Source organism: Sorex fumeus, unplaced genomic scaffold (genome assembly GCF_029834395.1).
Source record: "Sorex fumeus unplaced genomic scaffold, SorFum_2.1 ptg000024l, whole genome shotgun sequence".
NCBI classification, from domain to species: domain Eukaryota; kingdom Metazoa; phylum Chordata; class Mammalia; order Eulipotyphla; family Soricidae; genus Sorex; species Sorex fumeus.
This window is the reverse complement of record NW_026606081.1, coordinates 55,167,019-55,194,643: the sequence shown is the minus strand read 5'-3', so window position 1 is coordinate 55,194,643 and position 27,625 is coordinate 55,167,019. Positions and strand designations below refer to the sequence as shown.

At 54.0% G+C, this 27,625-nt stretch overlaps 2 protein-coding genes across 5 annotated transcripts; one reads left to right on the top strand and one right to left on the bottom strand.

Annotated features, from left to right (window-relative positions):
* Nucleotides 1-287: 287 nt before the first annotated feature.
* Nucleotides 288-6,162, bottom strand: CIB2 (calcium and integrin binding family member 2). 4 transcript variants are annotated; one of them, XM_056114120.1, is made up of 6 exons: nucleotides 6,024-6,162; nucleotides 3,452-3,486; nucleotides 2,075-2,186; nucleotides 1,252-1,492; nucleotides 817-1,012; nucleotides 288-700 (listed from the first exon to the last, which is right to left on the bottom strand). In XM_056114120.1, the coding sequence occupies exons 1-6, from the start codon at nucleotides 6,072-6,074 to the stop codon at nucleotides 679-681; spliced, it is 657 nt and encodes a 218-aa protein (XP_055970095.1). In that variant the 5' UTR covers nucleotides 6,075-6,162; the 3' UTR covers nucleotides 288-678. The 4 variants fall into 4 exon arrangements, with proteins under 4 accessions (XP_055970095.1, XP_055970096.1, XP_055970097.1 ...); XM_056114121.1 differs by having other exon boundaries at nucleotides 1,252-1,399; nucleotides 6,024-6,151; XM_056114122.1 differs by lacking the exons at nucleotides 2,075-2,186; nucleotides 3,452-3,486 and having other exon boundaries at nucleotides 6,024-6,154.
* Nucleotides 6,163-9,851: 3,689 nt separating this feature from the next.
* On the top strand, nucleotides 9,852-27,291 carry IDH3A (isocitrate dehydrogenase (NAD(+)) 3 catalytic subunit alpha). The gene is made up of 11 exons (XM_056114168.1): nucleotides 9,852-9,943; nucleotides 13,578-13,640; nucleotides 15,586-15,669; nucleotides 19,461-19,575; nucleotides 20,762-20,949; nucleotides 21,197-21,330; nucleotides 22,787-22,889; nucleotides 22,972-23,036; nucleotides 23,624-23,708; nucleotides 24,238-24,390; nucleotides 25,953-27,291. The coding sequence occupies exons 1-11, from the start codon at nucleotides 9,917-9,919 to the stop codon at nucleotides 26,034-26,036; spliced, it is 1,101 nt and encodes a 366-aa protein (XP_055970143.1). The 5' UTR covers nucleotides 9,852-9,916; the 3' UTR covers nucleotides 26,037-27,291.
* The last annotated feature ends 334 nt before the right edge of the window (nucleotides 27,292-27,625 follow it).

Here is a 27,625-nt window from a genome sequence, read left to right as displayed (position 1 = left end):
CTGACAGCATCCCTCATCGACACCTCCTGGGGGGAGGCCAGTCCCCAGCTGATTAGCAGACACTGGCCACTGCATCTTGCAGGAAGCACTCAGCAAGAAGCACTCTGGGGTGAGGGGAACAGTTAGCCACCCCTTCCCGTCCTCCTGTTCCTGAGGGGGTGCAGCACTCATCTGCCCCCTGCCAGGCTCTATCCCAAGGTTTGGATCCCAATGTGACCCCAAGGCCAGCTTCGAAATAAAGGTCAGTGCTGATGCGGTGCTCGGCCCCGGGAGCCTGTCCAGCTGAGACAGAGCAGGGAGAAAACGGCTTTACTGCAGGAACTGGGGTCTGGACAGGGACGGGGTCCCCTATCACGGCGGGGGGGAATAGCTTGGTCTGGGGGAAGCCTCTTGTTCCCTGACACATCCTGGCTGCTTTTTGCCCTGGGCCCAGCACCTGGACAGGTTAGCACCTGCCCCTTGCCAGGAGTGACCTGGAGTGCAAGGCAGGGTTGCGGGAGGTTCTGGGGCCAGATCCTGAGTCTGGGAAGGGCCCTGTCCCCACCTCCTTCCCTGGTTAAGGACTTTTTTGCTCAAAGGGCTGAGGAAATGTCCATGAGTATACTCCCACACCACAGTCTCTTTCTGGGGATCCAGTGAGCACTGCCGAGCGGGAAGCTGGGCTTTTGGGTCGAGTCCTCAGATCCGGATGTGGAAGGTGCTGGAAAGAAAGGAGGGGGGGATTAGGCAGCCTGGCAGTGCCCTGCCTCACAGCTCCCCCGGGCAGGTTCTGGTACCCAGCAGTAACCCCTGGGAAGGACAGGCACCAGGCCACACCTGAGGAAGTCGGGGGCCTTGGCGATCATATCCTCAAAGTCAGCAAAGCCCAGCTTGCCATCCCCATCCAGGTCGGCCTCCTCAATGACCTTGTCACACACCATCACCACCTCGTCCTCATCCAGCTCCGACTTGGTGAGCCGAGCCAATGTCCGCTCCAGGTCCTCCTTGCAGATGAAGTTGTCAGTGTTGAAGTCTGGGGATGAGCGGAGTGCTTAGCCGGGCAGCTCCTGCCAGGCCCTGCCCAGCCCCTGTGCACATCGGTGGCCTTGGGGACGCTGCTGCCCTGCACAGGCAGCCCCTGCCGCTACACAAAGGCACCCCACACCACCTACTCAACAGCGGCATCCCTAGCTACCACACTCACAGGCAGCCCTCACCATCACACTCGTGAGCGCCCAGGCCTCCTGCTTCCTTCTCGCACCACCCCATTACCATAAATCTTGAAGGCATAGCTGGCTTTGAGGTCTCGGGGTGCTGACTCGCAGAGCACTGAGAACATGTCTACAAAGTCGTTGAAGGTGAGATTGCCGTCGCCTTCCTCGGAGAATGCCTCCACGATCCGCTCCTTGAAGGGGTTCTCCTGGGGGACCGTGTGCAGGTGAGAGGCACCAAGAAGTGCCCCTGCACCCATCCTGGTGTTCACAGAGGGGGCTGGAACCTCTGCGGGCAGGAGCTGGTGGGCAGCAGGCCGTGTGCTGTGGGCATGTCCCCAGACTGTCCAGGATCTGGGAGTACCGTGCACCCATGCCCCTGAGCCTGGTGCAGAGGGTCCATGCCAAGATCAGGCTCACTGCTGTCCCTCAGGAAAGAGGTCAGAGTGGAGCCTCCTGGGTACATGGGCAGCTGTGGCTGAGCTGCAGGGAGGCTCCTTTCAGGCTGGCCACTCTGCCATGCATGCCAGGGGAGGCCGGGAGAGCCACTGCCCCCCCCCCCCCGAAGGGCCTAAGGACCAGAGCAGCAGTTTGCTGGAAAGTCTTGAAACTGATCTGAGCATTGCCCTGTGGGCTGGGTACCCAGAACTCCTGGGACACACAGGGCTGAAAACCTCTGAGGTCATCGCCCGGCCAACACCCAGAGTAGGGGAGCAGGCAGCAGTGATCCCCACCCCCAGAGAGGGTGCCCCTCATAGTGTCATGCAGATAAGAACAGTGAGGTGGGTTCCACCTGTTTGGCCACACAGCCTCTGTGCTCCTACCCCATCCTGCCTCACCTGGTCTGCTGCCCTTGGCCCTGGACTCTCCCATGACCCCCGTACCCGCAGCTCAGGCATCTGGATGATAAGGCTCATGGGCACGTGCACAATCGGGCTCTTCCTGTAGTCCATGGGCACGAGGTTGGGGGCCAGCTCATAGAAGCGTGCGTGCAACCTGGGAGGGACAGAGAGAGTCCCCCATCAGCCTCCTATACCTGGCTGCAGAACCCAGCAGGTCGAGGGAGGGGAGGACCTGTGTCCTGAACTGAGCGTCTCCCCACCCATCCTATTTCCCACTTCTTTTCCTTTCCCACAGGGTTCTTGGGGCAGCTGCTTTGAGCTGCCCCCACATATGAGTTCCCCATCAAACTCGCAAATGAGGCCTAAAGAGAATAATTGGCCAGAAAGTTTTTAAGGAAAACCCATGGAGAGTTGGAAAAACCCAATCCGGGAGAAAAACTCCAGAAACTGTTGAACACTCTCCCTGTTAGCTCAGGCGTCACATGTTAGTCCTGCCATAGGTGTTTTCAGTGATAAGATGGTGAAGTCGGGACTGGCACAGCCCAGGGCACAGTTCCCCCTCCCACCTCTGAGGAGCACAGTCTGGTGGGGGCATGAGGAGGTGGCCCAACTCTGACTGAGGAGGGGTCTGATCGGGGGCTGTGTTGCTGTTTCTGACTGGGTCAGGAGCACGCCCATCCTGGCTGCTCAGGTTCCCTCAGGATAGCCCTTGGGGCATGTCTGTCCATGCCTGTTTGTGGGCTCCTGGGCTGAGCTGTAGGGGCTGGGGGATGGACAAGGAACCTGCAGGGAGCCAGGACCCCCACAGTGTCCCACCTGCTCGGGCCCTCATGAGCCCCTCAAAGGAGATGTGGGGCCACTGTGGTTGGGATAAGATTGGCAGAGTGGACAGGCACACACAGCCTAGCCGGGCAGTGCCAAGGCAGGGGTCCATACCAAGGTACTGTGGGCTTTGAAAGGAGGTGCCAGCTGTGTTTCTTGCTCCCTGGGCCCCTGTCTCAGTGGACCCCACCTCACGCTCACACCAGCTACACATAGAACCTCTGCAAACCCCTCACAGGGTCCCTGCCCCCATCTCGCAGAAGACTTGCAGCTCTGCAGAACTTGGAGTTCGATGGGGCTGAGCCCTGGTCTGCCAACCCTTGACCCACCATCTGTGGTGGCAGCCAGCAGGGTCCCCACCACTGAACAGAGTACAGGGGGATCCCAGCAGCAAGGCTGGGCCAGCTCTGCCCCCTGCCCAGGACGTGATCGGACACCGGCTGTGCGGCTGCCGCCACCTGATACCCAGGTTGGCCGACATGGCTTGAGGCAGGTTTTCTGGTATCTGTGAGTCCTGCCCACCATCTGCTCCTGGGCTCAGGGCCTGCAGCCATGTGACCCAAAGCCCTCCCCATGCCCGTTGACAGTCACACTTACTTGAGAATGTCCTTCTTGTTGAAGAAGGTGCAGTCCTGCAGAGGGAAGCACGGTGCTGTGTGGTCTTGCTCACTCCTGTCCTCCAGGGGAGTTGGGGGGCGGGGCAGAGGGGGACAGTCACCTTGCTCCTGCTGGGACTTGGGACAGCAGCACGGAGTAGGAACTGTCCACCTTTGTCCTGACCAGGGCATGGGTACATAGTGGGTGCACATTTCCTGGGAACTTGTCCAGGTTCTGAGCCCATGGTAGGCTGAGGGGATGGTCTGGGCCCCGTAGTGCTCAGGTCCTCAGAGTCTGTGCCCTTCATCTACAGAGTGGGACAGCCCTTAGCAGAATTGAGGGACCAAGGCTGTCTGCCTCATGCAGCATCTGCTCCCCATGTGTCTGCCCCCATCTGCTTACTGGCCTGCAGTCTCCAGGCCCTCAGCATCCCCCATAGGGACAGTCGTCAGGTGCAGGTCCTAGCTCAGAGACATGAGGGTGGGTAGGGGCTTGGAGCTATAGTACAGCAGGGAGGGCATTTGTCTTGCACACGGCAGACCCGGGTTCGATCCCCGGCATCCCATATGTTCCCCTACACACTGCCAGGAGTAATTCCTGTGTGTAGATCCAGGAGTAACCCCTGAGCATCACCAGGTGTGGCCCAAAAAACAAAAGAAACATGAGGGTGGGCTGGGGAGCAATGAGTTGGGGTAGGCACGTGGACCCCCATCCTCTGTGTGTCCACGGCCTCCCTGGGCCTGGTCACACCCTTCAGGTCACGGCTGGTATGGCTCTTCACTGAGCAATGTTCAGCCAGCCTGGGACAGAAATGGGCAAGTGTGGGTCACTATCAAGGATGGGGATATACATCCTGGGCCCCAAGCACTCCATGGGGTTGAGACTGGGTGAGGTAAAGGTGCAGACAGGTGATGAACACAGAGTCAGGGTATCCCAGTGTGCCTGGAAGATGGGGCCTAGGGGAGGAGACAAAAAGGCAGTGAAGGCCAGTCAGTCTGGACCTCCCCACTCAAGCCACTTTTGGCCATGAACAAGGGAAATGCACTTCTTTGTCCTCAAAGGCTCCTTTATTTCAAAGAAAACTGGGTGGGGGGCCAGTACTCAGGGAATCTGGAGGGCGCCTTTTGTGACAGTCAACCAGATGGTTCAAAGCTCAGGCCCAGTGGAGATCACCCGGGGGGGGGCCATATGGTGGCCAGTCTAGGGCCGTGAGCTGCCCCCGGCCCTGTCCATGGGTTCTTTCTACAGCCGGTTCCAACTTTCAGGACACTCATCTGTGCTGTCTGTTCAAAGAAAGAGGAAGGAATGGGGAAGGCGGTATTGGGGGAAAAGGGGCACCAAGAGGTCCCAGGGTGGGAGTGTGGGGACTGCAGGGGATAGGCAGGGGTGTAGGAGGGGGGAGGCTTGCAGGCCTGAGTTCTACAAAGTCGGGCCCTCCTTAGGGTTGGGAGGGCTCATGTGTAGAAGGCAATCCCACTGGAACTTGGGGACTGGGCAGGGTCCCTGGGTTCACAGGGCGGTGGCTGTCACTCAGGGCCACCCAGTCAGCCACTGGCCTTCGGGAGCCGGTAGAGTCAGGGAAGAAGACCGAAGCTCTCAGGTTTCTCGGCCTCTTGGCTCCACTCTGCCTGGCAGATCAGAACCCAGACCTGGGCCGGCTCCCAGGGAAACCCAATGCAGCGGGTCTGAGGGCCCCCAGTTCTGTTCTGCTGAACTGCAGCCTCCTCCTGCTGTACCTGCACAGGGCACCTTCAGCTGCATCAGTCCTGCACCCAAAGTCAGAACAAAGACCCTTCTCCCCTGCTCTCATGCCACCGCCTGCCCAGAGCCACTGAGGCCTGAAGCCAAAGGAATGCCCCCGTGTACAAGGTGGTCTGAGCCATTGTTGGGACTCCCAACACAAAATGGGGGGCTCATTCATCTGCTCTCTGTAACACTGCCCATATGCTCTCTGTAACACTGCTATGAGCACAGGGAGACCACCCAGTGCCGGCCCCTCCACCCTCAGGTGACAGGGCCAAACCCTGCTGTGAGGAGGCCCGAGAGGGAAGCTCCTCCTTCAGCCCTGCTCCTCATAGCCCTACTTCCACCCCACCTGAAACCTGGCCAGGGAAGGCACTGGGGGGCGCCCACTGAGCCCCTGTACAAAGAACACAGCGATGGGGTGTATGGGTGTGTGTGGGTGGGGAGCCAGGGCTGGAGAGGGCCAGGAGCTGTGAGCAGGTCTGGGGACCCTGCCCGGCAGAGTTTCCAGGACCCTGATGGGGAGGGACAGTTCCTGAAGGGAAAGGGGAGCTGAGAGGGGCGGTGAGGGTCTGCCACCTCTCCCGTCAGTTTCAATACGGGGGAGCATGAAAGACCCTAAGATGAACAGGAGCACTTGGGGACGGTGCAGCTTACGATAGGACCCGAGCCAGGCCCTCTCTGCTGGCTCCATCCCCAGCGCCGAAGGGGCAAGACCGCCCCCACCCCACCCCACGGGAAAGTGAGGCTGGGCCCAAGGTCATGCTCGCGTCAGCTGTGCTGGCAGCTCCCTCGAGGCCGGGACAGGGCGCAGGGCGGGCGCGCTTACCTGGTAATTGTCCAGCTGCTCCTCGGTGAATATGGTCTGCTTGTTCCCCATGGCCGCCGCGTCCCCGCCCGCACCGCGGCCGGCTCAGCTCAGCGGGCAGCGTCCACCAGCCAGCCCCGCCGCCCCGCCCGGCACCGCGCCGCTGAGCCCCCGCCCCAACGCAGGCCCCGCCCCAACGCAGGCCCCGCCCCAATGTGCCCGCGCCCCAATACAGACCCCGCCCCAGTGCGGACCCCCGCCCAATGTGCCCGCACCCCAATGCAGACCCCGCCCCAATGCAGGCCCCGCCCCAATGTGCCCGCGCCCCAACGCAGGCCCCGCCCCAACGCAGGCCCCGCCCCAATGTGCCCGCGCCCCAATGCAGACCCCGCCCCAATGCGGACCCCCGCCCAATGTGCCCGCACCCCAATGCAGACCCCGCCCCAATGTGCCCTCGACCCTGTCGCCCCCGCCCCGCTGTCGCCCCCTTTCGAGGTGCACGTCCTGCCCCTGTCACCCTCGCTCTAAAGCAGGCCCCGCCCCGCTCTGCCTGCTCCCTGCAGTGCCCCCCGCGTCGCCCACCCAGTGTCGGCCCCGCCCCAGCGTCGGCCCCGCCCCTGTCGCCCCTCCACCGCTCAGGCCCCGCCTCCGTCGCGCTCACGCAACCAGGTGCACGCCCCGTCCCACATGCAGGTCGCCCACCACCCGCCTCACGTGAGGCCCCGCCCATATTCAGACCCCGCCCACACATGTCACGCCCCACACGAGGCTCCGCCCATATCCCGGGCCCGCCCTCTTGCAGGCCCAGCCCCTGAGGCTCCGCCCATATCCCGGGCCCGCCCTCTTGCAGGCCAAGCCCCTGAGGCTCCGCCCATATCCCGGGCCCGCCCGCTTGCAGGCCCAGCCCCTGAGGCCCCGCCCACATAAGGCTCCGCCCACGTGCCGGCCCCGCCCCTCGTCATCCTGCCTCGCGTGAAGGACCCTCCCCTTATCAGGTGCCCATTTGCCGCTCACTGTCATTGCGGTCCCACAGGGCAGCTAGCTCGTCGGGATGTAGCGGGCTGGTAGCGGCAACGGGGTGGACCTGGACGCTGATGGGACGGGCATGGGCGGGACTAACTCTTAAAGGAAAGTGAGTGAGGCCGGGAAGCTGGCAGGTGGCGGGGACAAGGGGCGGAGCGTAAGAGCGGCGCTATCCAACAGGTCTGGTGCTGCAGCCCGAGTCTGCAGGTGGCCACTGTGCTGGGGACAGCCGTAGTTGAAGCGGGCAGACAGATTCGAGTGCAGTATGGGGCGCACTTGACTTGGGCCGGGACGTCAGTGAGGAGCAGAGGTGAAAGAGGCGACCTTGGCAAGCCTGTCTCTTAGGGGCCTCCCCAGGGAAGGGCAGGGGTCAGTGGTAAGGCCCTCTGGGGCCCCGCCCTCTCGAACTGTTGACTGGGAAGCCCATCTGGCCTTTGACCTGCCAAGGCAGGGTCTCTCAGGCCTTCTGGGTCCCTCTGGGAGGACGACAGGATTAGCTGGCCTTTGTGTCCTTGATGCAAACGCAAGACTGAAAAGAATTTAAGAGATTTACTGTGTCCAGAGAAGTGTGACAAAGGCCAGAACATTTTCTGGGGCAAAAGCCATCCAGCTCAGCAAATAGAGCCTCCCATTAGATATCTAGACCTTCACCTGTGTCATTTCAGAAGTCCAGAAGTGTGTTCCATTCCACAGATGTGCTAACTCAACTGAGACTGCAAAATGTACAGTTTGTGTCATCCCTGAGAGCAATAGATCTTGTTGGCCTGCAGGAGGTCAGACAGAGAAGAAGCAGGGCATCTCTCTGAACCCAGTCTGGCATGGAGCTCTCCATTATGAGCAAGACACTTTCCCATGGGCTGTGGAAGTCTGGTGGCATGTTATTTTCCCATCTCCAAATGATCTGCCCAAGGTCACACACTGGTTGGTAACTGGATTCACATCTGGTGATACTGTCCTGCCCACAGTGTAAGAGCTGAGAACCTGCAGTCACATCCGACTAAAGACATCCTAGACCTTCTTTCACAGCCTTGTAAACACCATGAGTAGGGGCCAGGGCGGTGGTGGGAATTTCTCAAGTTTTATATTTGTGAGTCTGATCAGACACTCCTATTTGATATGACCTGAGCCTGAACACTGGCCTTTTGATTTCAGTGATTTTCCACTGGCATGGTTTTGATGTAATGCTCAACTTCCAGAACTGTGACTGGTGCAGGAATGGATTGACTAGGTGAAAGAGCATGAGTGCTCCACAGCCCTTGAGATTTGTTGCTGAACTGCTTTCTAAAAAAGGGCTAAGCAGTGGAAAAGGTCAGCCATGAAGTGCAGCCATTCCACCAGAGTCAGATATACGGGATTCCAGCATTTTAATACTTCCTAATAAAAGGGGAAACATGTTCATTAAATTTTCACATGCACTTGATGGCTTTTAAAGCTGGAATTTCCCCAAACATCTTTGTTGTTTCTTTAGCTGTGAAGAGGTTGTTCTAATACAGTGTTCTTCAACCTGTCTACACCGAGAACCGGCACCAATCTGCAAACTGGTGAAGACCATAACTCTACAGTTATTTACTAAAGCCCTAATATTTAGGAAATAAGTAGAAAGCCATTTAATTTTGTGAAATTTTTCTTTCAAAAACAGAGTGGTTATTTGGTAACAATGATATTCTATCTTGCTAGCTTCTTTCTAGAGTGTCATTTTGATCAAAACATCTCCTCAACATGAAGTCCCAAACTAGAATAGGACACACCCAAGCCAAAGCACAGCTTCCAGACTCCACTCCTAAAGATCATTTCCCCTGTGAGGTACGCCCATGCTTGTGAAGTTGTCTCTGGACACTGCCATGTACAAGGAACAGAGATGGCACCCAAAGGGCTTGTCCAGAGGCCTGCATCCAGAGACACCAGAAGCTTTGGAGCCTGAGGACGGACACGGGGAATAGATTGCAGATGGAGGTTCTTGTCCCTGAGTATCTTATTTATGTTTTGGGGGGTGAGTTCACACCTGGTAGTGGGAAGGAGCTAGCTACTTTGGGATCAGTGCTTGGGGAGGAGTTCTTGGCAGTGCATGGGGGGACATAACAGTGCTGGGGGGTAAACCTGGAATTCCTGCACACCAGCCACCTACAATCTTTTGAGTCACCCTTGCCCCCAATTGTCTCAGAACTGTGCCTGCAACTTCAGGGGGCAGGGAGTCCCTTGTTAAGACGGCTGGAAAGGAAATTTGAGGTCCCTTACAGTCTTGAGAATCTGAGTTTTGACAGTTCCACAGGTCCCTGCCCCAAGGACCTGTGCTGACTGTCCTCGGGCCCAGCTCAGTCTCCATCCCCGCTCTGCGCACAGCAGTCCTCCCCTCCTCCCCGACCCACAAACTGCGGAGGTGGCACCAGTCTCCACCTTTCCTCTTGCAGCAGGGCGCAGGCAGGCTCATGGGGTCTTTGCTGCTGGGTAGGGAACTTGGGGAGGCCCTGTCGAATGCACCAATGCGAGGATGCTGAAAGTTTCTCCGGGACAGGGGCTCCGAGGCTCTGGGGGGTGGCGTGACCCTTCCACAACGGGTGCGCGGGATACTACCATCCCTCATGGGGCGCCAGTCCCTTGGCCAACTCTCAGGAAGACACAGTAGGGAGTCTCGGCAGGCGGGCGTGCGCCAGGGCCGGCGAACGCGGACCCAGAGCGGTCCGCGCACGCGCGCGGCGCCGGGGCCGGCAGGAGGCGGAGCTTCCGGAAAGGCGCCCCCCGGCTTCCGGGTGCGCGGCGCGCTCCGCTTGCATCACGTCAGGACGCGCTCTGCTATTGGCGGCGCCGGCGCGGAGGCGGGCCGGGGCGGGCCGGGGGCGGGGCGCACGGCTGCGCAGTGCTGTCCCCGCTGTCGCCGCGGTCAGAGGGACGCGATGGCCGGGCCCGCGTGGATCTCCAAGGTGAGCGGCGCGGACAGGGCGGGCGGCCGCGGGCCGGGCGGCGGCAGAGTCGGTGCCGCCTCGGTCCTCGCGCGCGGGGCCGGTGCTCGCCCCCGGCGGTGTCCGGGCGGGGTCGGCGTCAAGGTCACGACGGGGCGCGGCCGGAGCGAGTGGGGAGTCAGGGCGCCAAGTGCCCCAGGACCTGGGCTCTCGGCACCCCCGGGTGCCCAGCAGCACCCTGAGCCCACCCGGGCCCGCAGCACCCTGAGCCCCGGGCGCTTCCGGCTGCGCGCAGGAGCTGCGCGGCTTCCCCGGTGAGGGAATCCCGGGCCTCCTGCTGCCGGGGTTCCCCTTGGAGCCCGGCCCGCGTGCTGGCAGCTGTGTCCCCTCCAAAGGGCACCCGGCGCCGCCGCCGCGCACCTTCCAGTTGCAACCCGAGCTCGGGAGGGCGGGGCCGGCGTCCGGGAAACCTGGAGGGGCCCAGGCCGCGCCCCTGCCCGGCACCGGGGTCCGCACCGGGCTCAAGGTCACACCGGAAGCGGGTTCCCCACGTGGAGGGGGACCCCGGGCTGCCCCTGCTCTCTGTCCCATGATGCCTGTGCCATGGCCAAGGTCACACGAATCACCGGTGCAGGAGCAGGAAGCTCGGAAGTCTCTTGTGACTTTGAAGGAGTGGTCCCCAAAGATGTGCCATAAGCGATTTAATGTCTCTCTGCTTTTTCTCTCCTGTGTTTTGAGATTAAAGGGCGGCCCAAATACTCTTTCCGGTAAGAAATTGTTCGGGGATTGCCTTCTTCCCCCCCACTCCCAACCTGTCCCTTAGCCCAGGACGTAGAGATCCCCATCCACCGGTGGCAGCCAAGCCCTTTGTACTCGACGCCCTAGAGAAGTCTTCACGTGGCAGGGGTTGAGCTGGAGCAGAAGAGCCTCAGAGGCTAATGCTCGCTTTGAGAGGTGCTGATCCAGATGTGGGCTCCGGTCAATTTCTCTCTTGGGGTCCATTCAGGGCTTAACTTAATCACTTAACTTCCCGTTAGTCGTCAATTTGCTCGAGCGGGCGCCAGTAACGTCTCCATTTGTCCCTGTCGCGTGCTAGTGTAGCCCAATAGCATCTGTTCGCTCCGGGAATATGAAGAGCCTCAAACCGATCGTTCATGATCTTGACGAAGAAGTCTGACCACATTCAGGGCTTTATTTGAGAAAATGTGTAAGCAGTTTTGGGACGCCTTTTATCTTTCTAGAGTTTGTGTCAAGCAACGGTAGGTTTCTCAAGTCTTGGCGGGTTATGAGATGCTGCACTTCTGTGGCTCCCTGCTGTTGGTCCCACACTACACTTGATGTTTTTGAGTCAGACGGTGAAGATGGAAATGAGCTATAGGCAAGTTAGCCCAGGGCCTGAGGTCAGGGGTTCATCCGGTGTCAGAGCCTGCCCGAGCCCCTCATCCTGGCATGCCTGGATGTGAACAGTCCACAGCTTGTCCTGACTCCTCTGTGCTGTCCACCTTCCTCAGTCCATACTGTGCAGAAAGGAGCCTGGGAAAGCAGGTCTGTGGAGAGAGCAGGCCAGCACCGTAGATCCTTGCTAGGTGAAGTCCACCTGATCAAGGGTGGCGCTGGCCTCCGGTTCCCAAGAAAACACTGAGCACCCATTACAAGCCAGGACTGCCAGCCTGTTCTAGGCACTGGAGATAAAACAATGGGGGGAATGAAAGTCTTGTGCTCACAGGCTTTGCATTTTATCTATGCGGGGAACAGGAGCCAGCTCTCATTTGTTTGTTTGTGAGACACGACCCACGGCCTTTTGCCTTGGTTCTGAACTGTCAGCCACTGAGATGATCACTGTCCAGGACCCCTGTCAGTCTAGCCCCAGTATCACTTTTTGGGCGCTGTCTTGTCCATAGAGGGTTCTGGGTGCCATGACGGGCCCGTCCATAGAGGGTTCTTGAGGGTTCTGGGCACCATGCCCAGAGTCCATGACCACAGAGGCTCCCTGACAGCTGTGCTGCCCTGGTCTGGCCCAGGAAGGGTGACTTAGGGTGGGGCAAGCTCCCAGGTTTTCTCTTATGTCTAACAGGAAGTTACCTTGAAAACTTCTCAAGACCTTTGTTCTCAGACTGTTTCTCCAGTCAGAGGATTGCAATGGGCCACAGGGGAAAGTCATGTCAGGAGGGGGGCCATCCCACGTGACTCGAGGACCATCCAGTAGGACGGGGACACAAAGGAAACAGGTCTGGAGGTGCCACGGTTAGAGAAGGCTGAGAGACTGGGCTCCTCCCCTATTTTCCATTGGTGTATCATGGCGTGTGTGCGCTGAGCCAGCCTTTATTTGTTATTTTTTGAAGTAAAACAGTTTATTTGGAGATTTTTAGAAAGGAAGGAGGGAGAGAAGGTGAGAGAGAGGAACACACTTGCGAGAACGCGGGCTTCTGCAGAAGTGGAGAGAGCCCCTACGCACATTGCAGAATTAGACAGGAAAACATGGAAGTACATATCTCGGAAGGGGAGATGTGGACCCACATTTTGCAGCCACGTGGGCACAAACGGCACATAGGCTTGGGCAGCATATGTGCCAGTGAGCGAGCCTTTAAAATCTATGTTGCTGGTGGTGGAGAAAGAACCAGTGGTGACGTCTAGAGTAATAAGTCACATACGTGACTGTTCTTTTTCTGTTTTGTTTTGATATCTTGTCCCTGTCCCAGTGAGTTAATGAGAAAAGTAATGACCATGTTGCCTATATTTTCAGAAGAAAATAATTTAAAGTTCTTATTTTGGGGGGTGGGGGGGCAAGAGATAGTGGATAAGGCAGTTGCCTTGCATGCAGCCAATCTGGGTTCCATCCTGGACACTGTTGTATGGTCCCCCGAGCACCTCCAGGAGTGACCACTGGGCACAGAGGCAGGTAGTAAGCTCTCAGCACCACTGGGTTTGACCCAAAAACAAAAGAAAACTTTATTCTGTATGGCCAGGTCTCAAGATGGTATGAAATACACTCTCTTAGGCTTTTTAGTATAAAGTGTACATTCTCTGTCGTCGTGGGAGGAAGTAAGCATGGAGCGCCCTTGAAGGGGTGCTGGCAGAGCCAGGTTCTCTTCCTGGGGACCACCCTAGGCGACCCTTGCAGACCCTAGGTTTATAAGGATCATCTGGATTACCCCACTGTACTAACTAGTGACCACTAGTTAAGAATGTTGGACTTGAAAACTCTGACCTGAGAAGAAGCCCAGTTTGGCTAAGAAAATACGGCTTTGGGGTCAGAGCTATAGGGCAGCAGGTAGGGCAGTTGACCTTGCATGAGCCCAGATTCGACCCTCAGCATCCCATAAAGTCCTCTGAGAACTACCAGGAGTTATTCCTGAGTCCAGAGCCAGGAGTAACCCCTGAGCATCATCAGGTGTGACCCCAAAATGAAACAAAAAGTATAGCTTCTGTCTGCCTTCCACATACATCTCTGACCACCTGTTTATAAAGCTGACCTTGAAAGTACACTGCACTAAAATTCTCAAAGCAGATAAGCTGTTGCTTTAGACCTATGGTAGTTTGCCACGTCACACTAATTGATAAAAACAGCATTCCATAGAAGTTCCCTATTGCCCTGGTTCCTCCGCTCTGCTGTGCCCGATTCTGTGCTTGACTGTTCTGTCTTCCTGTAATGTAGGTCTCTCGACTGCTGGGGGCATTCGGCAGCCAAAAACAGGTGACGAGAGGTTTGGCCGGTGGTGTGAGTATAATTCCGTCTTTTATTTTTCTTTTTTAGAAGTTTCTCAAGAAAGTTGCTCTGACATGTTTATTGTATAGTACATATATATTTTAAATCTTCATGAATTTAACATTAGAGGAAATTGGCTATATGTTTAGCTTGTACCTAAAAATTATTGGCAAACATGCGTATATCTACTAAGTAATTGCACTTTTCGGAGAACTATATTCTAGCTAGCTCTGCACCCCTGTCACAAAGATTCTTGACTTTGGTCAGAAATACAGAAGACCATGAACCTAACTCTTTGACAGTACATTTGAATAAAGTTGTTTTTTCAAGACGGGTATAAGTGCTGAGAAAATTGTTGAGAAGCTTCAAAACATGCTTTGCGGTTTTACTTTGAGCTTCCTCTGCAGACCTGGTAGATGGGGCGCTGGAGAGCCCGGGTGCTCATTGGGGTGCAGCTCCCTGGTTCCCCCGACGGCTTTTCTCGGGAAACCAGTGACAGGGCCCAGTCCTGTGTTCCAGAGTTGAGCCCACACTTAAAACCTCATCGTTTCACCCTCCTGCCATCCTGTCCTGGTGTTCATTATCCCTGCTTTCTGTGTAGCAGCAGTCCCATCAGAAGAGAGAAGCTGCTGGTGTGTTTTGTCCCCTTTGCTCCCTATGCTGGGAGGAAGTCACATATGTTTGTAAGCTCGGGACAGGACAGGCAGAGGGTGCAGTGCTCCTGTCTCTGCTAGTTCTGGGATGCAGAGGGGCCACGATTCAGGTCAGGACTTGTGAGGGTTCACATGCACTTGGGGAGCTCAGAGGTGGCCAGTGCTCTCTCTGCTGTTGCTTCATGTCCTGCTTCTCCGTTGAAACAGGCCAGTCTAGCAAAAAGGGGATCATACTTGAAAGAATTTAGGAGATAACTAATTTCCAAGAAAACTTCTACGGAGGTCAGCAATAGTACATCAGCCTGACCACTGAGTACCACAGAGCAAAGACCTGAGATGCCTGATGCATCATTTTGAACAAATGCAGCACAGATAGTTGGGTCTGGAGAAGGCTGTCTGGGCCAGACCCAGGGGAGCCCCAAACCATGATGTGGAGAAGGCTGAGCCCCTTCTGGACTGGACCCAGAGAAACCCCCAAACCATGATGTGGAGAAGGTGGGCCCTGTCTGGGCCGGACCCAGAGAAGCCCCAAACCATGACATGGCTGGTTTGCCGTGGAGAGGGTCTGAGTAGCATCTTTGCTTCATTATATCATTTGCTATTATTTGCATTTAATTTCTTGACTTTCAGGCTACCCCTGGCTGTGCTTGGGGGCTGCTCCTGCTATGGTGCCGGGGGCCCATGTGATACCGGGGGTCAGATGCAGGCTTCCTGCATGTGAAGCAGGTGCCAAGACTGTTTAGCCATTTCCTCAACTCTTCACTCCTAATACCCTTTCGTGCCTTGCACTGCTTTTGTCTGAAGCCCTGGCACAGCCCACTGCTGGTCCCTTGTAAACATCTTGTCCTTCTGGGACCAGCTCTCACTGTGCAGGACCCTCTCACACGCTCTTCATGGGGTGTCTCATGCCTGCAGGGTGGGTTCAGGTCATGGATGCGATGGAGGGGATGCTGTCACATGAAGTGGGGTCCTCAGTGCAGAGCAGGCCTCGGGCTGCGGGTAGTGGTCTCAGAGGGAAACGGAAACTTTTGGTAAAAAGAATGTTCGCCTTCCTGAGAGACCCAGCAGGGGCCTGCTCTTGCTTTGTAGACTGGACTGTGAAGAGAAGTAGCCCTGGGCCCAGTTCCTCGCTGCCTTATTTTATCTAAGTTCAGTCAGGTAGGGAGGACGGTGGTGGAGCCTCTGCGTTCTGTCCCACGGGCTGAGCCCAGGAGGTCTCCTCCTGGCTGCATCTTCTGGTCATAGTTTCTAAGACCTTACAAGATCGGTTCTTACTGGCTGCTTCTGTGGTTTCTCGTCTTCAGGGCCAGACAGTGACTCTGATCCCCGGAGATGGTATTGGCCCGGAAATTTCAGCCGCAGTTATGAAGATTTTTGATGCTGCCAAAGTAAGTAGGCCCAAGAAATACCTTTTATAACGGACATGTTGCGAAGGAGTGTCTGGGGACCAGCGAGGTAGAGGAATCCGTGCTTCACATGTTTGGTCCTGGGCTTGATCCTTGGCACAGCACACACATGTGCATACATACCTCACATGTGTGGTCTTGAATTTGATCTCGTCAGTGCACAAACATGCACATGATGCTCATGAATGTCCTACACACTCACACATATATGGATGCGCGTGCACACATTTCCTTAGATCATTGAGGTTCTTAGGATGAGTCATACATGTTTGTGTGACGTTAGTGAGATCTGTTCCTAGCAGATTTTTACTTCAGTGGTTTGCTGTGTCATTATCAATCATGTCAGCAACAGCTTTGCCATGATTTCTTCTTTTTTTGAGGGGGTTGCTTTTTTGGTCAGTCAGTGATGCTCAGGAATTACTCTTGGCACTGCTCAGGGGACCATATGGGATGCTTGGACTACAACCCTGGTTGGTTGCATGCAAGGCAAACAACCTCTACATGGTGCTATCGCTCCAGCCCCTGGTACAAGTTACAAAGTAATCAGAATAAATAATAAAAAAAAACTATATGAAATTTTAAAAATAATAATAAAAATAATCATAGTGGGGCTGGAGCAATAGCACAGCGGGTAGGGAGTTTGCCTTGCACACAGCCAACCCAGGTTCGATTCCCAGCGTCCCATATGGTCCCCTGAGCACTGCCAGGGGTAATTCCTGAGCGCAGAGCCAGGAGTAACCCCTGTGCATTGCCGGGTAAGCCAAAAAAAAAAAAAAAAATCAGAGTAAGCTAGTAACATTAATCACCTTTGATTGACCCTTACCTGCTGTAAGGATGGAAGATTTATTTATTTTGGTTTTTGGGCCATACCTGGTAGTCCTCCTGGCTCTGTGCTCAGGGATCCAACCAGGTCGGCTGCATGCAAGAGCGACACATTCCCTGATAGACTATCTCACCAACCCAGTGGGATAGACCATCTCACTGACACAGAGGATGTTAAGCATTTATTTTTTTTTAAGTTGTTTTTTCAGATTGTTTTTTCAGTCCCCCCCCCCCCCCCCCAATTTTTGGACCATACCTGGCAATGCTCAAGGGATACTCCTAGCTCTATATTCAGGAGTCACTCCTGGCAGTGCTGAGGGGACCATGTGGGGTACAGGGGATCGAACCTTCCCAAGTCAAGTCCTTTCTCTGCTGTATTATTACCGAGATTCTTTCTTTCTTTCTTTTTTTTTTTTTCTTTTTGGGTCACACCTGGCAATGCACAGGGGTTACTCCTGGCTCTGCACTCAGAAATCACCCCTAGCGGCTTGGGGGGACGATGTGGGATGCTTGGAATTGAACCCGGGTTGGCCGCGTGCAAGGCAAACACCCTACCTGCTGTGCTATCACTCCAGCCCCGCTGGATTCTTTCAATAGCCTTTTTGGGCAAGTTCTCAACTATGAGACAGTAGATTTCCAGCAGCTTATCTTTCAATGCGGTGAATCTTTGCCACCACACTTTTATTGTTGCTGCTCATCACTGCTGAGCTAGCTGGTTGCTGAGGTTACCCAGCAGAGCACTGTTGCAGCTCTGGTACCTGCTCTTACGTGAGGTTCCTGATTTTGGGTTTTTCCTTTTGTGGGCTACACCCGGTGATGCTCAGATTACTCCTGGAGCTGCATCCTGGTGGGCTTCAGGGCCTGTATGGGGTATCAGGGATCGAACTTGGGTTGGCTGCATGTAAGGAAAGTGCCCTCCTTGCTGTACTATTTCTCTGGCCCTATGAGTTCACTAAGTGTGGGTGTTGTGCGACGTGTGTGTTCAGTGGCCAAGAGCTGCCTCCCGTCCTCCCCACGTCTTCCCAAAGAGACAGGGGGCCACTAACTGATGGTGAAAATGACCTGTGTAATGCAGAGCTGCTAGCATCCTTCTAGATCACCTAAAGGGGGCAGAAGTGTAGGACTGCATGTCTCTGTGATTTACAGAAGTAAAACATTCCAGCAGAGGCAGTGTTTGGGGGAGATTAACTCAAGGAGACCTCTGTCTCCCAGGAATATCTATGTTGCTTTTCTTTTTCCCTCTAGTTGTGTACATCAAACAATTAGTCAAACAATTAATTCTACTTCTTACTAACACTTGCAGTCGTTTGGATAAACAGAGTAAGAGATGAAGATCCCCAAACTTAGTTCTCTGAGCTCTGAAAGCAAGCCAGGCTTTTACCACAAATCCCAGACTAAGTTCTCAGGCCATTTCAGCTTGTCCTTCCCCATGGGGGTCCTGTCTCTTAAGTCATAACAACTTGTGTCAAGACCGTGCTTTTATGCTTTCTAGACTTTTCCATTTTGATGCCAGGGTAGTTTTGCCGCTTGCTTCGGCCCATCCCAATCCCATGGCGGAACCTCTCTTTTGGGGTGTTTGAAACTAGCAACTGAAGCCTGAGTCTAGTAATTATGACCAATGCCCAGGATTAGATACATTTCTCTCTCTCTCTTTTTTTTTTTTTTTATTAGCGAAACACCATAAGGTACAGTTGTGGACTTACAAGTTTTTGTGCTTGGGTTGGAGTAGAAATATTTCAGTCAATCAACTCCCAAATATTAGGAGCACAGCATTAATAATCTTTCTGATTTTAAGCAAAGAATAACATTGCTCTATAGTAAAATATGAGAAGGTCATAAGGGAAATAGAAAAGCAGGTAATTCACTACAAATAAAAAGTCCAGAATTACCAGAAAGTTTTGACTTATAAGCAGCCGGAACTGACTTGGGGAACTGTGACAATGAGGGGTAAAACAAAAAGGAAAGATTAAAGATAATCTCGGGATTTTTTTCCCCTTTTTTTGGCTTTTTGGGTCACACCTGGTGATGCTCAGGGGTTACTTCTGGCTCTGCACTCAGGAGTTACTTCTGGTGATGCTCTGGGGACCATACGGGATGCTGGGAATCGAACCCAGGTCGGCCGCGTGCGAAACAGACGCCCTACCCACTGTACTATCGCTCCAGTCCCTCAGAGGATTATAGGTGCTCACAAGAGCACTGTAAGCTTCTCTGGGAGGAGAAAAAGGGGCAGTTCACTGATGAAGCCTAAAATGCTTAGAGTTAATGTCAAATGTGGTCCCTCTGTTGTGAGTTTCTAAGTCGACTCTGAGTCCCCCAGGGGAGCTGAGGTATGGGCCACATACAGTGGCCCCTGTGAGCAGGCACCCGGGAGCCCTGCAGGAGCACAGATGTGTGACATCCACAACATGGTGCAAAGGTAGCTCTCAGTGTAGACCTTCACCCTGTGCTTGCACACCTTTTTATCTGGTTTCATTGAAATGACTGTTCAGTTCCCGCTGCTGCACCCAGTGGGAGTCTCCAGAGTTGACCCACCAACACCACAGCTTATTCTAAAACATTCTCTCCAGAACCCCACTTCCCCACCCCCAGCTCACCCCATGCCTTGTAGCAGTCACTCCCCGCTCTCTCACCTGAGTCCGTAGGCTTTTCTTGACCTTTTAAAACATCAAGTCTTCTCGTACTTGGTCTGTCATGAGTGACTTGTCCTTGTCTCTGTCCCTGCCCACATCCCTGTGAAGGGACCCAGGTGTCCTCAGAGCAGCAGCAGGGGACTGGGAAAGGGCAGATGACCACTGGGGCGATGGCGGGAAAGGGCAGTGTGGACAGCCTTCTGGATTGTAAGGACCCCTGAGCCTTGTTCGTTGAGAGCAAGCGGCATAGCCCAGGGTCACTGCCCGGTGGCAGCCTTGTTCAGTGCTCAGGGGTGACCGTGCCCTGTGCTCCACCTCCAGGCACCCATTCAGTGGGAGGAGCGGAACGTCACAGCCATCCAGGGCCCTGGCGGGAAGTGGATGATCCCTCCAGAAGCCAAGGAGTCGATGGACAAAAACAAGATGGGCCTGAAAGGTAGGGAGCCTTGCAGAGGTGAAGCTGCTGGTTTCTCTGCGGCTTAGAAAGTTGGTGCGTGCGCATTTGTGGAATATAAAATAACACAATATGAGACTTGACACCCAAGGACAGTAGATACAGGGGCCAGGAATGTTGCTCCATAGTCAGAAGCCTGCTTCATGAGCTGGGGGAGAAGGTAGCTGGAATAGAGAAGGGATTACTAAGTCAGTAACGATTGGAGGGATGGTTAGGGATGGGAGATGTATGCTGAAAGTAGATAAAAGACCAAACGTGATAGCCTCTCAGTATTTGTATTGCAAATCATAATGCCCCAAAATAGAGAGAGAGTATGGGGGAAATTGTCTGCCGTGGAGACGGGGAGGGATGGGATGGGGGGATACTGGGGACATTGGTGGTACAAAATGTGCGCTGGTGGAGGGGTGGGCATTCGATCATTGTATGACTGAAATTCAAACATGTGTAACTGTATCTCATGTTGATTCAGTAAAAATAAATAAAGTTTATGTGTGGAGCTAAATAAGGCCTATATTTGCTGGATGGGACTCACTCAGTGCAGTGCTCTGTTCTTCCTCAGGAGGAGGTTAAAAAGTTATTGACTGGTGTCGAAATAAAATGTTTTGACATAAAATAGTGTCAAAATAAAATTTACCTTTGACTAGGTAAATCTGTCACATACATTTTGTATTTTCACTTATGACCCATTTTTTTGGGGGGGGTTTGGTTTGTTTTTTGGCTCTCACCTGGTGGTGCTCAGAGCTCCTGGCGGTTCTCGGGGGACCATGAGGGGTGCCAGGGTTCAAACCCGGATGCAGGGCAAGCGCCCTCCCCACTGTACATTTCTGTGGCCTCTTAACAGGGTTTAAGGAAGTAATATTCAGAATGCCCTGCTGAGCTACATTTGTATCCACTCAGGGTTTTATTCATTTGTTTGTTTGTTTGTTTGTTTGTTTATTGTTAAATCACGTTGAAATGCATAGTTGTTCATGATTGGGTTTCAGTCATGCCTGTCCCAATGCCTGTCACTTTGTCAGTGTACCTTTCTTACCACCAATGTCCCCAGTTTCCCTCCCGCCCCCACCCAGCCTGCCACATTGCAGGGGCTAGGAGTGCCCGTCATCACCTGCTGTTCTCAGATGCAAGCAAGGTTGGGGTGGCCAGCGTCACCTGCTGTTCTCTGATGCAGGCCCTTTGAAGACCCCAATAGCAGCTGGTCACCCTTCTATGAATTTGCTGCTGCGGAAGACATTTGACCTGTATGCCAACGTCCGGCCCTGCGTCTCCATTGAAGGCTACAAGACTCCTTACACTGATGTGAACATCGTCACCATCCGGGAGAACACAGAGGGGGAGTACAGCGGCATCGAGCACATAGTGCGTGTCTCTCCCCATCCTTCACGCTGAGTTGGGGGGGGCTGGGGCGTCGGCCGGTTGGGTTATCTGAGGAGGTGTGGCTGCTTTTCTTCATTGGCCAGCAGATCCCAGGTGACACTCAGGGGCCACTTCTGTGTCCCAGGGCTTGAACCTCATTCCTGGGCCCTGCACACTGTCCCTGGCCACTGGCTTGTGTGTTGCTGCCAGAGCCTTGGCTGCCCTCTCCAGATGGTACTTCCTCTTTCAGATAGTGGACGGTGTTGTGCAGAGCATCAAGCTTATCACCGAGGAGGCCAGCAAACGCATCGCTGAGTTCGCCTTTGAGTATGCCCGGAACAATCATCGGAGCAATGTCACTGCCGTGCACAAGGCCAACATCATGTGCGTCCCAGGGCTGCCAGGGCTTTCTGCGGAGGGGAGGGGTCTCACTGCATCTAGCTGGGGGGTGGGGTACAGGCCCCACCTGCCCTCCTGTCTGCACGTACCCTGTGCTTGGTGCTCAGATGCCGCATAATTATGGCCCTCCTGACCCTCCTGTGAGATGCCTCACCTGTGAGTGGTTGGGACACTTTGAAGGGGCAGGAGTCCACATCCTTGAGGGCCCCAAGAATGACTGTCAAGGGCAGGGGTAGAGAAACAGGACAATGGTTAGGATGTTTGCCTTGCATGTGGCTGATTCTGGTTTTATCCCTGCACTAGATAATGGTCCCTCGATGCCCTCCAGGAGTAAGCCCTGAGTTCAGAAACCAAAAAAAAAAAGAAATGGAAGTAGAGGCAGGAGGTCTCCAGATGCTCTGGCCTCTCAGCAAAGACCACACTGTGTGTGTGTGTGTGTGTGTGTGTGTGTGTGTGTGTGTGTGTGTGTGTGTGATGCTGCAGCCTGCTTCCCCTCCTGGCCCCTCCAAGTATAGAAGCCACATTCTCCTAGTCTTAAGAACAGCATTGGACATTAAAACTTTTTTTTTTTTTTTTTTTTGCTTTTTGGGTCATACCCAGTGATGCACAGGGGTTACTCCTGCTCTGTGCTCAGGAATTACCCCTGGCGGTGCTCAGGGGACCATATGGGGTGCTGGGAATCGAACCCGGGTTGGCCACGTGTAAGGCAAACGCCCTACCCGCTGTGCTACTGCTCCAGCCCCTGGACATTAAAACTTTAGTTGATGAGGCTGGAGCGATAACATAGCGGGGAGGGCGTTTGCCTTGCACGTGGCCAACCCAGGTTCGATTCCCAGCACCGCATATGGTCCCTGCCAGGAGTAATTCCTGAGTGCAGAGCCAGGGGTAAGCCCTGAGCATCGCCAGGTGTGACCCAAAAAGCAAATAAATAAAAAAAATGATAGTTTGTTTTTTTTAAAAAAAAAAAAAACTCAGTAGTTGAATGTCATCTTCTAGAATAATTTTAACATGTTCGATAATGATGACACTCTTCACTTCTGCGGGTTATACCCGAAAGCTGGAGTAGCATCTTCTGCAGTAAATGCTTCTGTCTCACCTCTATGCTTCTGGGCGTGTACAGAGCATTTTTAGTTTTATGTTCTTCTTTCATTAAAACTTGGTTTTGCTGGGACTGGAGCCATAGCAAAAGAGCAGGGAGTGCATTTGCTTTGCACACAGCTGACCCGGTTTCGATTCCTGGCATCCCATATGGTTCCTGAGCACCACTGGGAGTAATTTCTGAGCACAGACCCCTGAGTATTGCTGGGTGTAATACCACCCCATCCCTCAAGTTTTGCTGTAATTAGACACCTTGCCTTCTGGAACTTACCTTCTTAAACTTCTCTGATCCTTCTCTTCATGCAAGTCTTTGTTTTCAGTATTTTTCTCTGATTAAATACAGGCGAATGTCAGATGGGCTTTTTCTGCAGAAATGCAGAGAAGTTGCCGAAAACTGTAAAGACATAAAGTTTAACGAGATGTACCTAGACACAGTGTGTTTGAATGTGAGTATGTACCTTCTTGCTGGTCCTCCTGTGGGCTCTGGTGCCCAGGCCCCCCTCTGAGTGTCCTGCACCTACTTTGCAGATGGTGCAGGACCCATCCCAGTTCGATGTGCTGGTGATGCCGAACCTCTACGGAGACATCCTCAGGTGAGCCTGCGGTCGGGACACTGCATGCTTGCCCCCTCGCTGGCCTGCGAGCTCTGCTGCTGCATGCTCCTTGCTCGTCCCTCTCCCCTCACCCGTGATGGACGTTGGCATTTCCCTAGGTGTACTTAGGTCTGTGGGAGGGTGCTTTTTAGATTTCTTAGGTAACTTCTGCCATAATTTCAGGCTTAAACCAAAAAGCTCCAAGAATCCCTCCAAGAGTGCCCTGTCTGTGGCTCTGTGTTGCTACATGTTGAGATTTCAACACACATTCCTCTTTCCACCTCTACCTGCCTCCCCAACCTCCTGTTCTTTCCCCTCTATGCATGTGCCATGTCCACATGGTCCTGTGCGGGAGATCATATGAACTCTCAGCTTTCTTGCACTTGGGGTTCCAGCTGTCATCATGTCAGTGCCAGTGGGCAGCTGCTGTGTACCAGACACAGACTGTCAGCAGTGTGCTGGCCCACTAGACACTTTGGACCATCCTGGACCTGCCCCCTGTCCACGGAACTCCAGCTCCTCGTAGTTGCAAGTGCATTTGAAACCAAGGTCTGGGCCCAGGTGACATGCTTTCTTGTTCCTGACAGCGACCTGTGTGCCGGACTGATCGGAGGGCTGGGAGTGACGCCCAGCGGCAACATTGGTGCCAATGGAGTAGCCATCTTTGAGTCGGTAAGGCCTGTGATGGGGATGGCGGGGTGGGGGGGGCCTGCCCCTCTTATGGCTGCTTGTCCCTTACTGATTCTGAGCCCTTAGTCACTGTGTGTCTGTGTGTTCTTTCTCTTACAGTATTTTTATCAAGAACTGAATAGAAGTTGTTAGCCCATTTTTGTGCTTCTTGATTTTCTTCGTTTTGTTCTGGGGCCACGCCTGGCCGTGCTCAGGGGACTGTGTGCGTGTTGGGGATTGAACTTGGATCAGCCTCCTGCGAGGCCAGCATCCTGCCCGCTGTACTGTCTGGTCCAGTGCTTTTTAAATTTTTTTTCTTCTGGGGCCACCCCTGGTGCTCAGGAACTATTCCTAGTGCAGATCCAGAGATTGCGGCATGCATGCTCCAGTCCTTGAAGCTCTTTTCCACCCTCATTTTTGTACTTTCTTAAAACATTGTCCTAAGTCTTAATTCTTGGAACATGCCTGTTTCCGTCGCTGAGTGCAGACTTCGTGTTTATCCCTCTGACTGCACTGATCCTTGCCTCCACAGGTCCACGGCACTGCCCCCGACATCGCAGGCAAGGACATGGCCAACCCTACAGCCCTGCTGCTCAGTGCCGTGATGATGCTGCGTCACATGGGCCTGTTCGATCATGCCGCCAAGATCGAGACAGCGTGCTTCGCCACAATCAAGGACGGGAAGGTACCGGCTGTCCTATGGTGTGGGGAGGCACTGCCCACCTGGTTTTGCTGGGGACATGAGTACCCCATCCACTGTCAGACAGGAAGTCATTGGTGTGGGCTCTCTAAGTGACCCCAGGGTTCCCACACGTGTGTGTTCCTCACCACCAAGGGCCAGAAGCAGGGTTTGGAGGGGTCGGCCCCCTGAGACTCGGTTCCCGGGAGCAGCTCTGGTCTTTCCACAGCAAGCCCTTACAGTGCATGCTAGGAGCTATGGCCAAGTGGGGTTCTAGCCTCGAGGCTGCAGGATCTGGGGCTGTCCACGGACAGAAATGCCCCTTGTCATTAGACCTTGTTTATACTCTGCACGGTAGAACAGGACAGCTACTGTTAATAGATACTAAGTAGAAGCTGTTTTGGGTGGACTCGGTCATCCCAGTGATGACGGGGTCCCGTGCTTGTTGGGCATAGTTTTGGCCTTTCAGCTGTCTCCCAACTCCAGTTCTCTGTCTAAGCTCCACAAAGTGGCTGCTGGAGTTTATCAGAGGCGCAGAGACCAGCTTCTGGGGGTGGGGGGCTCACCGCCCAGTCTACCTTCACCCACCAGTACCCAGGCTTTGGGCCTGGCCTAGGGGTTCCAGTCATCCTCGGTGTGGCCACAGCTGAGCAGCAACAGCGCTGGGGCTTCGTTTCAGTAGAGGCCACTCCATTGTTGCCCAGCCCAGCGCCCTGTCCCCTTCCCTTGGCACCCCTCTCCCTTTCTAGAGTCTGTAATTTTAAATTCTTACGAACAAATACAAGACACCGGAGCTAGTTTTTAACAGCCTGAAAGAAAAGTGTCTCTGAGGCACAACTGCACCTCCCTCAGAGTTCAGCCTCCAAAAACAAACCAAATCCTCTTGCTTTTTGTTGTGTTTGGAATTTAGGAAGTTTCAGTCATGCCTGGTAGTGCTCAGGGGCTATTCGCGGCTTGGTGCTGACAGTTACTCCAGCACAGACCAGAGAGTGTCAGCCTTCTGAGTCGTCTCTCCTCAGCCTCTCTAGTTTACTAAACTTAACCCCCCACCCAAGAATTTATGAAACCCCTGCTTAGGTTGCTTTTATTTATTTTTAATCTTTAAAAGTAATTTATATTTTTGTTTTGGGGTTACACCTGGCAATGTTCAGGAGTTACTCCTGAATCTGCACTCAGGAATTACTCCTGGTGCTACTTGGGGGACTACATAGGGTCAGGGGGATTGAGCCCAGTTGTCCATGTGCAAGGCACTCGAGTGCCCTCCCTCTGTCCTCTCGCTCCAGTCCCAGTCCCAAGGTTGCTTTCATTTAGATGCCCATTAATTGAACATTTTCTTCGGACCTGTTCTGTTGCTGGGTGGGGGGAGGAAGGAGTTGGAAATCTTCCTCTTTCCCGTTGTACAGAAGCTTCTGTTCTTGCCAAGTGACCGCGTACACATTGGCCTTCCCAGTCCTGGGTGCTGGGCTTAAGGGAGAGACCTCTACCCCAGGGCTCAAACAGGCCTCGTCTCAGGCGCTCCCTGAAAACAGCCGTGCATTCTTCCTTACCTTTGCTTTTATTTTCCCCAGAGCTTAACAAAAGACTTGGGAGGCAATTCCAAGTGCTCTGACTTCACAGAGGAAATCTGCCGCCGAGTGAGAGATCTGGATTGAGGCCCTGCAGACAGGTCCCCGCACCACCCACTCCGGGGTCACCACCCCCTATTCTGTGTGAATTCGGTTTGCTTCTCGACAGAATCCATGTTCAGATCTGGCCTGTTCTTACAAAAGGTCTGCGCAGGGCACAGGGGGTGCCCCCGCCTGCTTTCAAAGGACTTTTTCCTAGTGCTTGTTTTATTTATTAAATGTCTATCTGGTATACATTTTTGTAAACTCTTCAGTGGACTGTATCATTTGCCATTCTTAATCATTTTACATTTCAGTTAAAATACTTTTCCTCAGCTGTAAATATGATACAGAATTAATAAGAGAAAAATTAACTTTTTAAAAGAAAATTTGTTTTCCTTGGTTCATGGAAAACGTAATAAATACAACCGAATATTGACATAATAATGGCACAAGACAGAATTCATCAAAAAAAAAAAAAAAAAAACAGGCACCGAGAAATTTCCTGGGAAAGCTCCCGCAGAAGCCGAGATGGCGGCACTTTTCTTAGTAACGCGCAAACCCTTCCCATGAATTGCGTCCTTCCCATGAATTTCCGAGTGTGAATAAAGACCTGAGAGCCGAGAGTGCAAACGAGAGGCTCACCTGTGTCTGTGTGATAACTGCAGGCGGCACACTGTGCAGAGATCCAGGGGAGGCCACTCCACCCTATGTCCTGGGACTCTCACGTATGGGTGGCTTGGTGCTTCCCAGCAGGGTACAAGCACATGTGTGCCTGCCGGGAATGGCAGCCAAGTGGCTGCTCATGCCCGCCTGCCTGCCTCGATGTGGGCTGTGGTTAAGAAGTGGCCACGCTGGCTCCCAACTTTGTAGTGAGGGGCTGCCCTTCCCTGCCCAGCACTGGACCCTGTCTGCTCTCCAGGGTGCTGGGCCCAGAGAGTACAGCCCATCACCAGCTGCTGCCAGTCCAGGATTTGTGCCGAGCCTCGGACTTTGTGGACACTTCTCACCCAGCATGTCACTCACTCACTCAACTCACTCACTCACTCTCATCTTGGTCCTCACATCACATGCGATTCACTCTCCCCTGGCCCTTGTGTGGCATTGCAAACCCGTGGCTTTGCAGATGGGACTCAGGCTGCTGGGGGTTTCTTGTCTACCCCGTCTGCGTCATCTTGAGGCTTGTAACCCGACTTACAATCTTAATGTACTTGTCCTTGTTGAAATCGCTGCTTCCTTGTTTTACTGGACTATGCTAATATCATGGCTCCTGGGTTCATGCTAATAAAAGAATTCCAACTCAGATTAAGACCTGTCTGTTCCACTTGTTTCCTGCTCAGAGGCCCCGAGTGTCCTACCTCTGCTTGCTACTCAGAGTGACAGGCTCAGGTTCAGTCCTGAGCATCACATGGCCCCTTGAGACAGAGCCGGGAGTGGCATAAGTACCACCAGGTATGGCCTCCAGACCCTGCACGGGGCCCATCTGCTCATGCTCTGCATGGGCACTGCATTCTGAAATTTAATGTTTAAATCACACACAAAATATAACCAGGCAGGCGGCAGCAGTTTATTAAGCATCAGTGATTGGCATGGGAGGCACAGGAGTATTGCAGGGGCCCCTGGATCCGGCAGGATCC

What these genes read in the sequence shown, in the direction of transcription:
- CIB2 (XM_056114120.1), bottom strand. Translation starts at nt 6,074, where the DNA reads ATGGGGAACAAGCAGACCATATTCACCGAGGAGCAGCTGGACAATTAC. An exon ending in AACAAGAAGGACATTCTCAA is followed by an intron (nt 2,187 to 3,451) that starts GTAAGTGTGACT and finishes TGTCCCTCCCAG; the next exon opens with GTTGCACGCACGCTTCTATG. An exon ending in AAGGCCCCCGACTTCCTCAG is followed by an intron (nt 701 to 816) that starts GTGTGGCCTGGT and finishes CTTTCTTTCCAG; the next exon opens with CACCTTCCACATCCGGATCT.
- IDH3A (XM_056114168.1), top strand. Translation starts at nt 9,917, where the DNA reads ATGGCCGGGCCCGCGTGGATCTCCAAG. An exon ending in GGCCCGCGTGGATCTCCAAG is followed by an intron (nt 9,944 to 13,577) that starts GTGAGCGGCGCG and finishes CCTGTAATGTAG; the next exon opens with GTCTCTCGACTGCTGGGGGC. An exon ending in ACAGCGGCATCGAGCACATA is followed by an intron (nt 20,950 to 21,196) that starts GTGCGTGTCTCT and finishes TTCCTCTTTCAG; the next exon opens with ATAGTGGACGGTGTTGTGCA.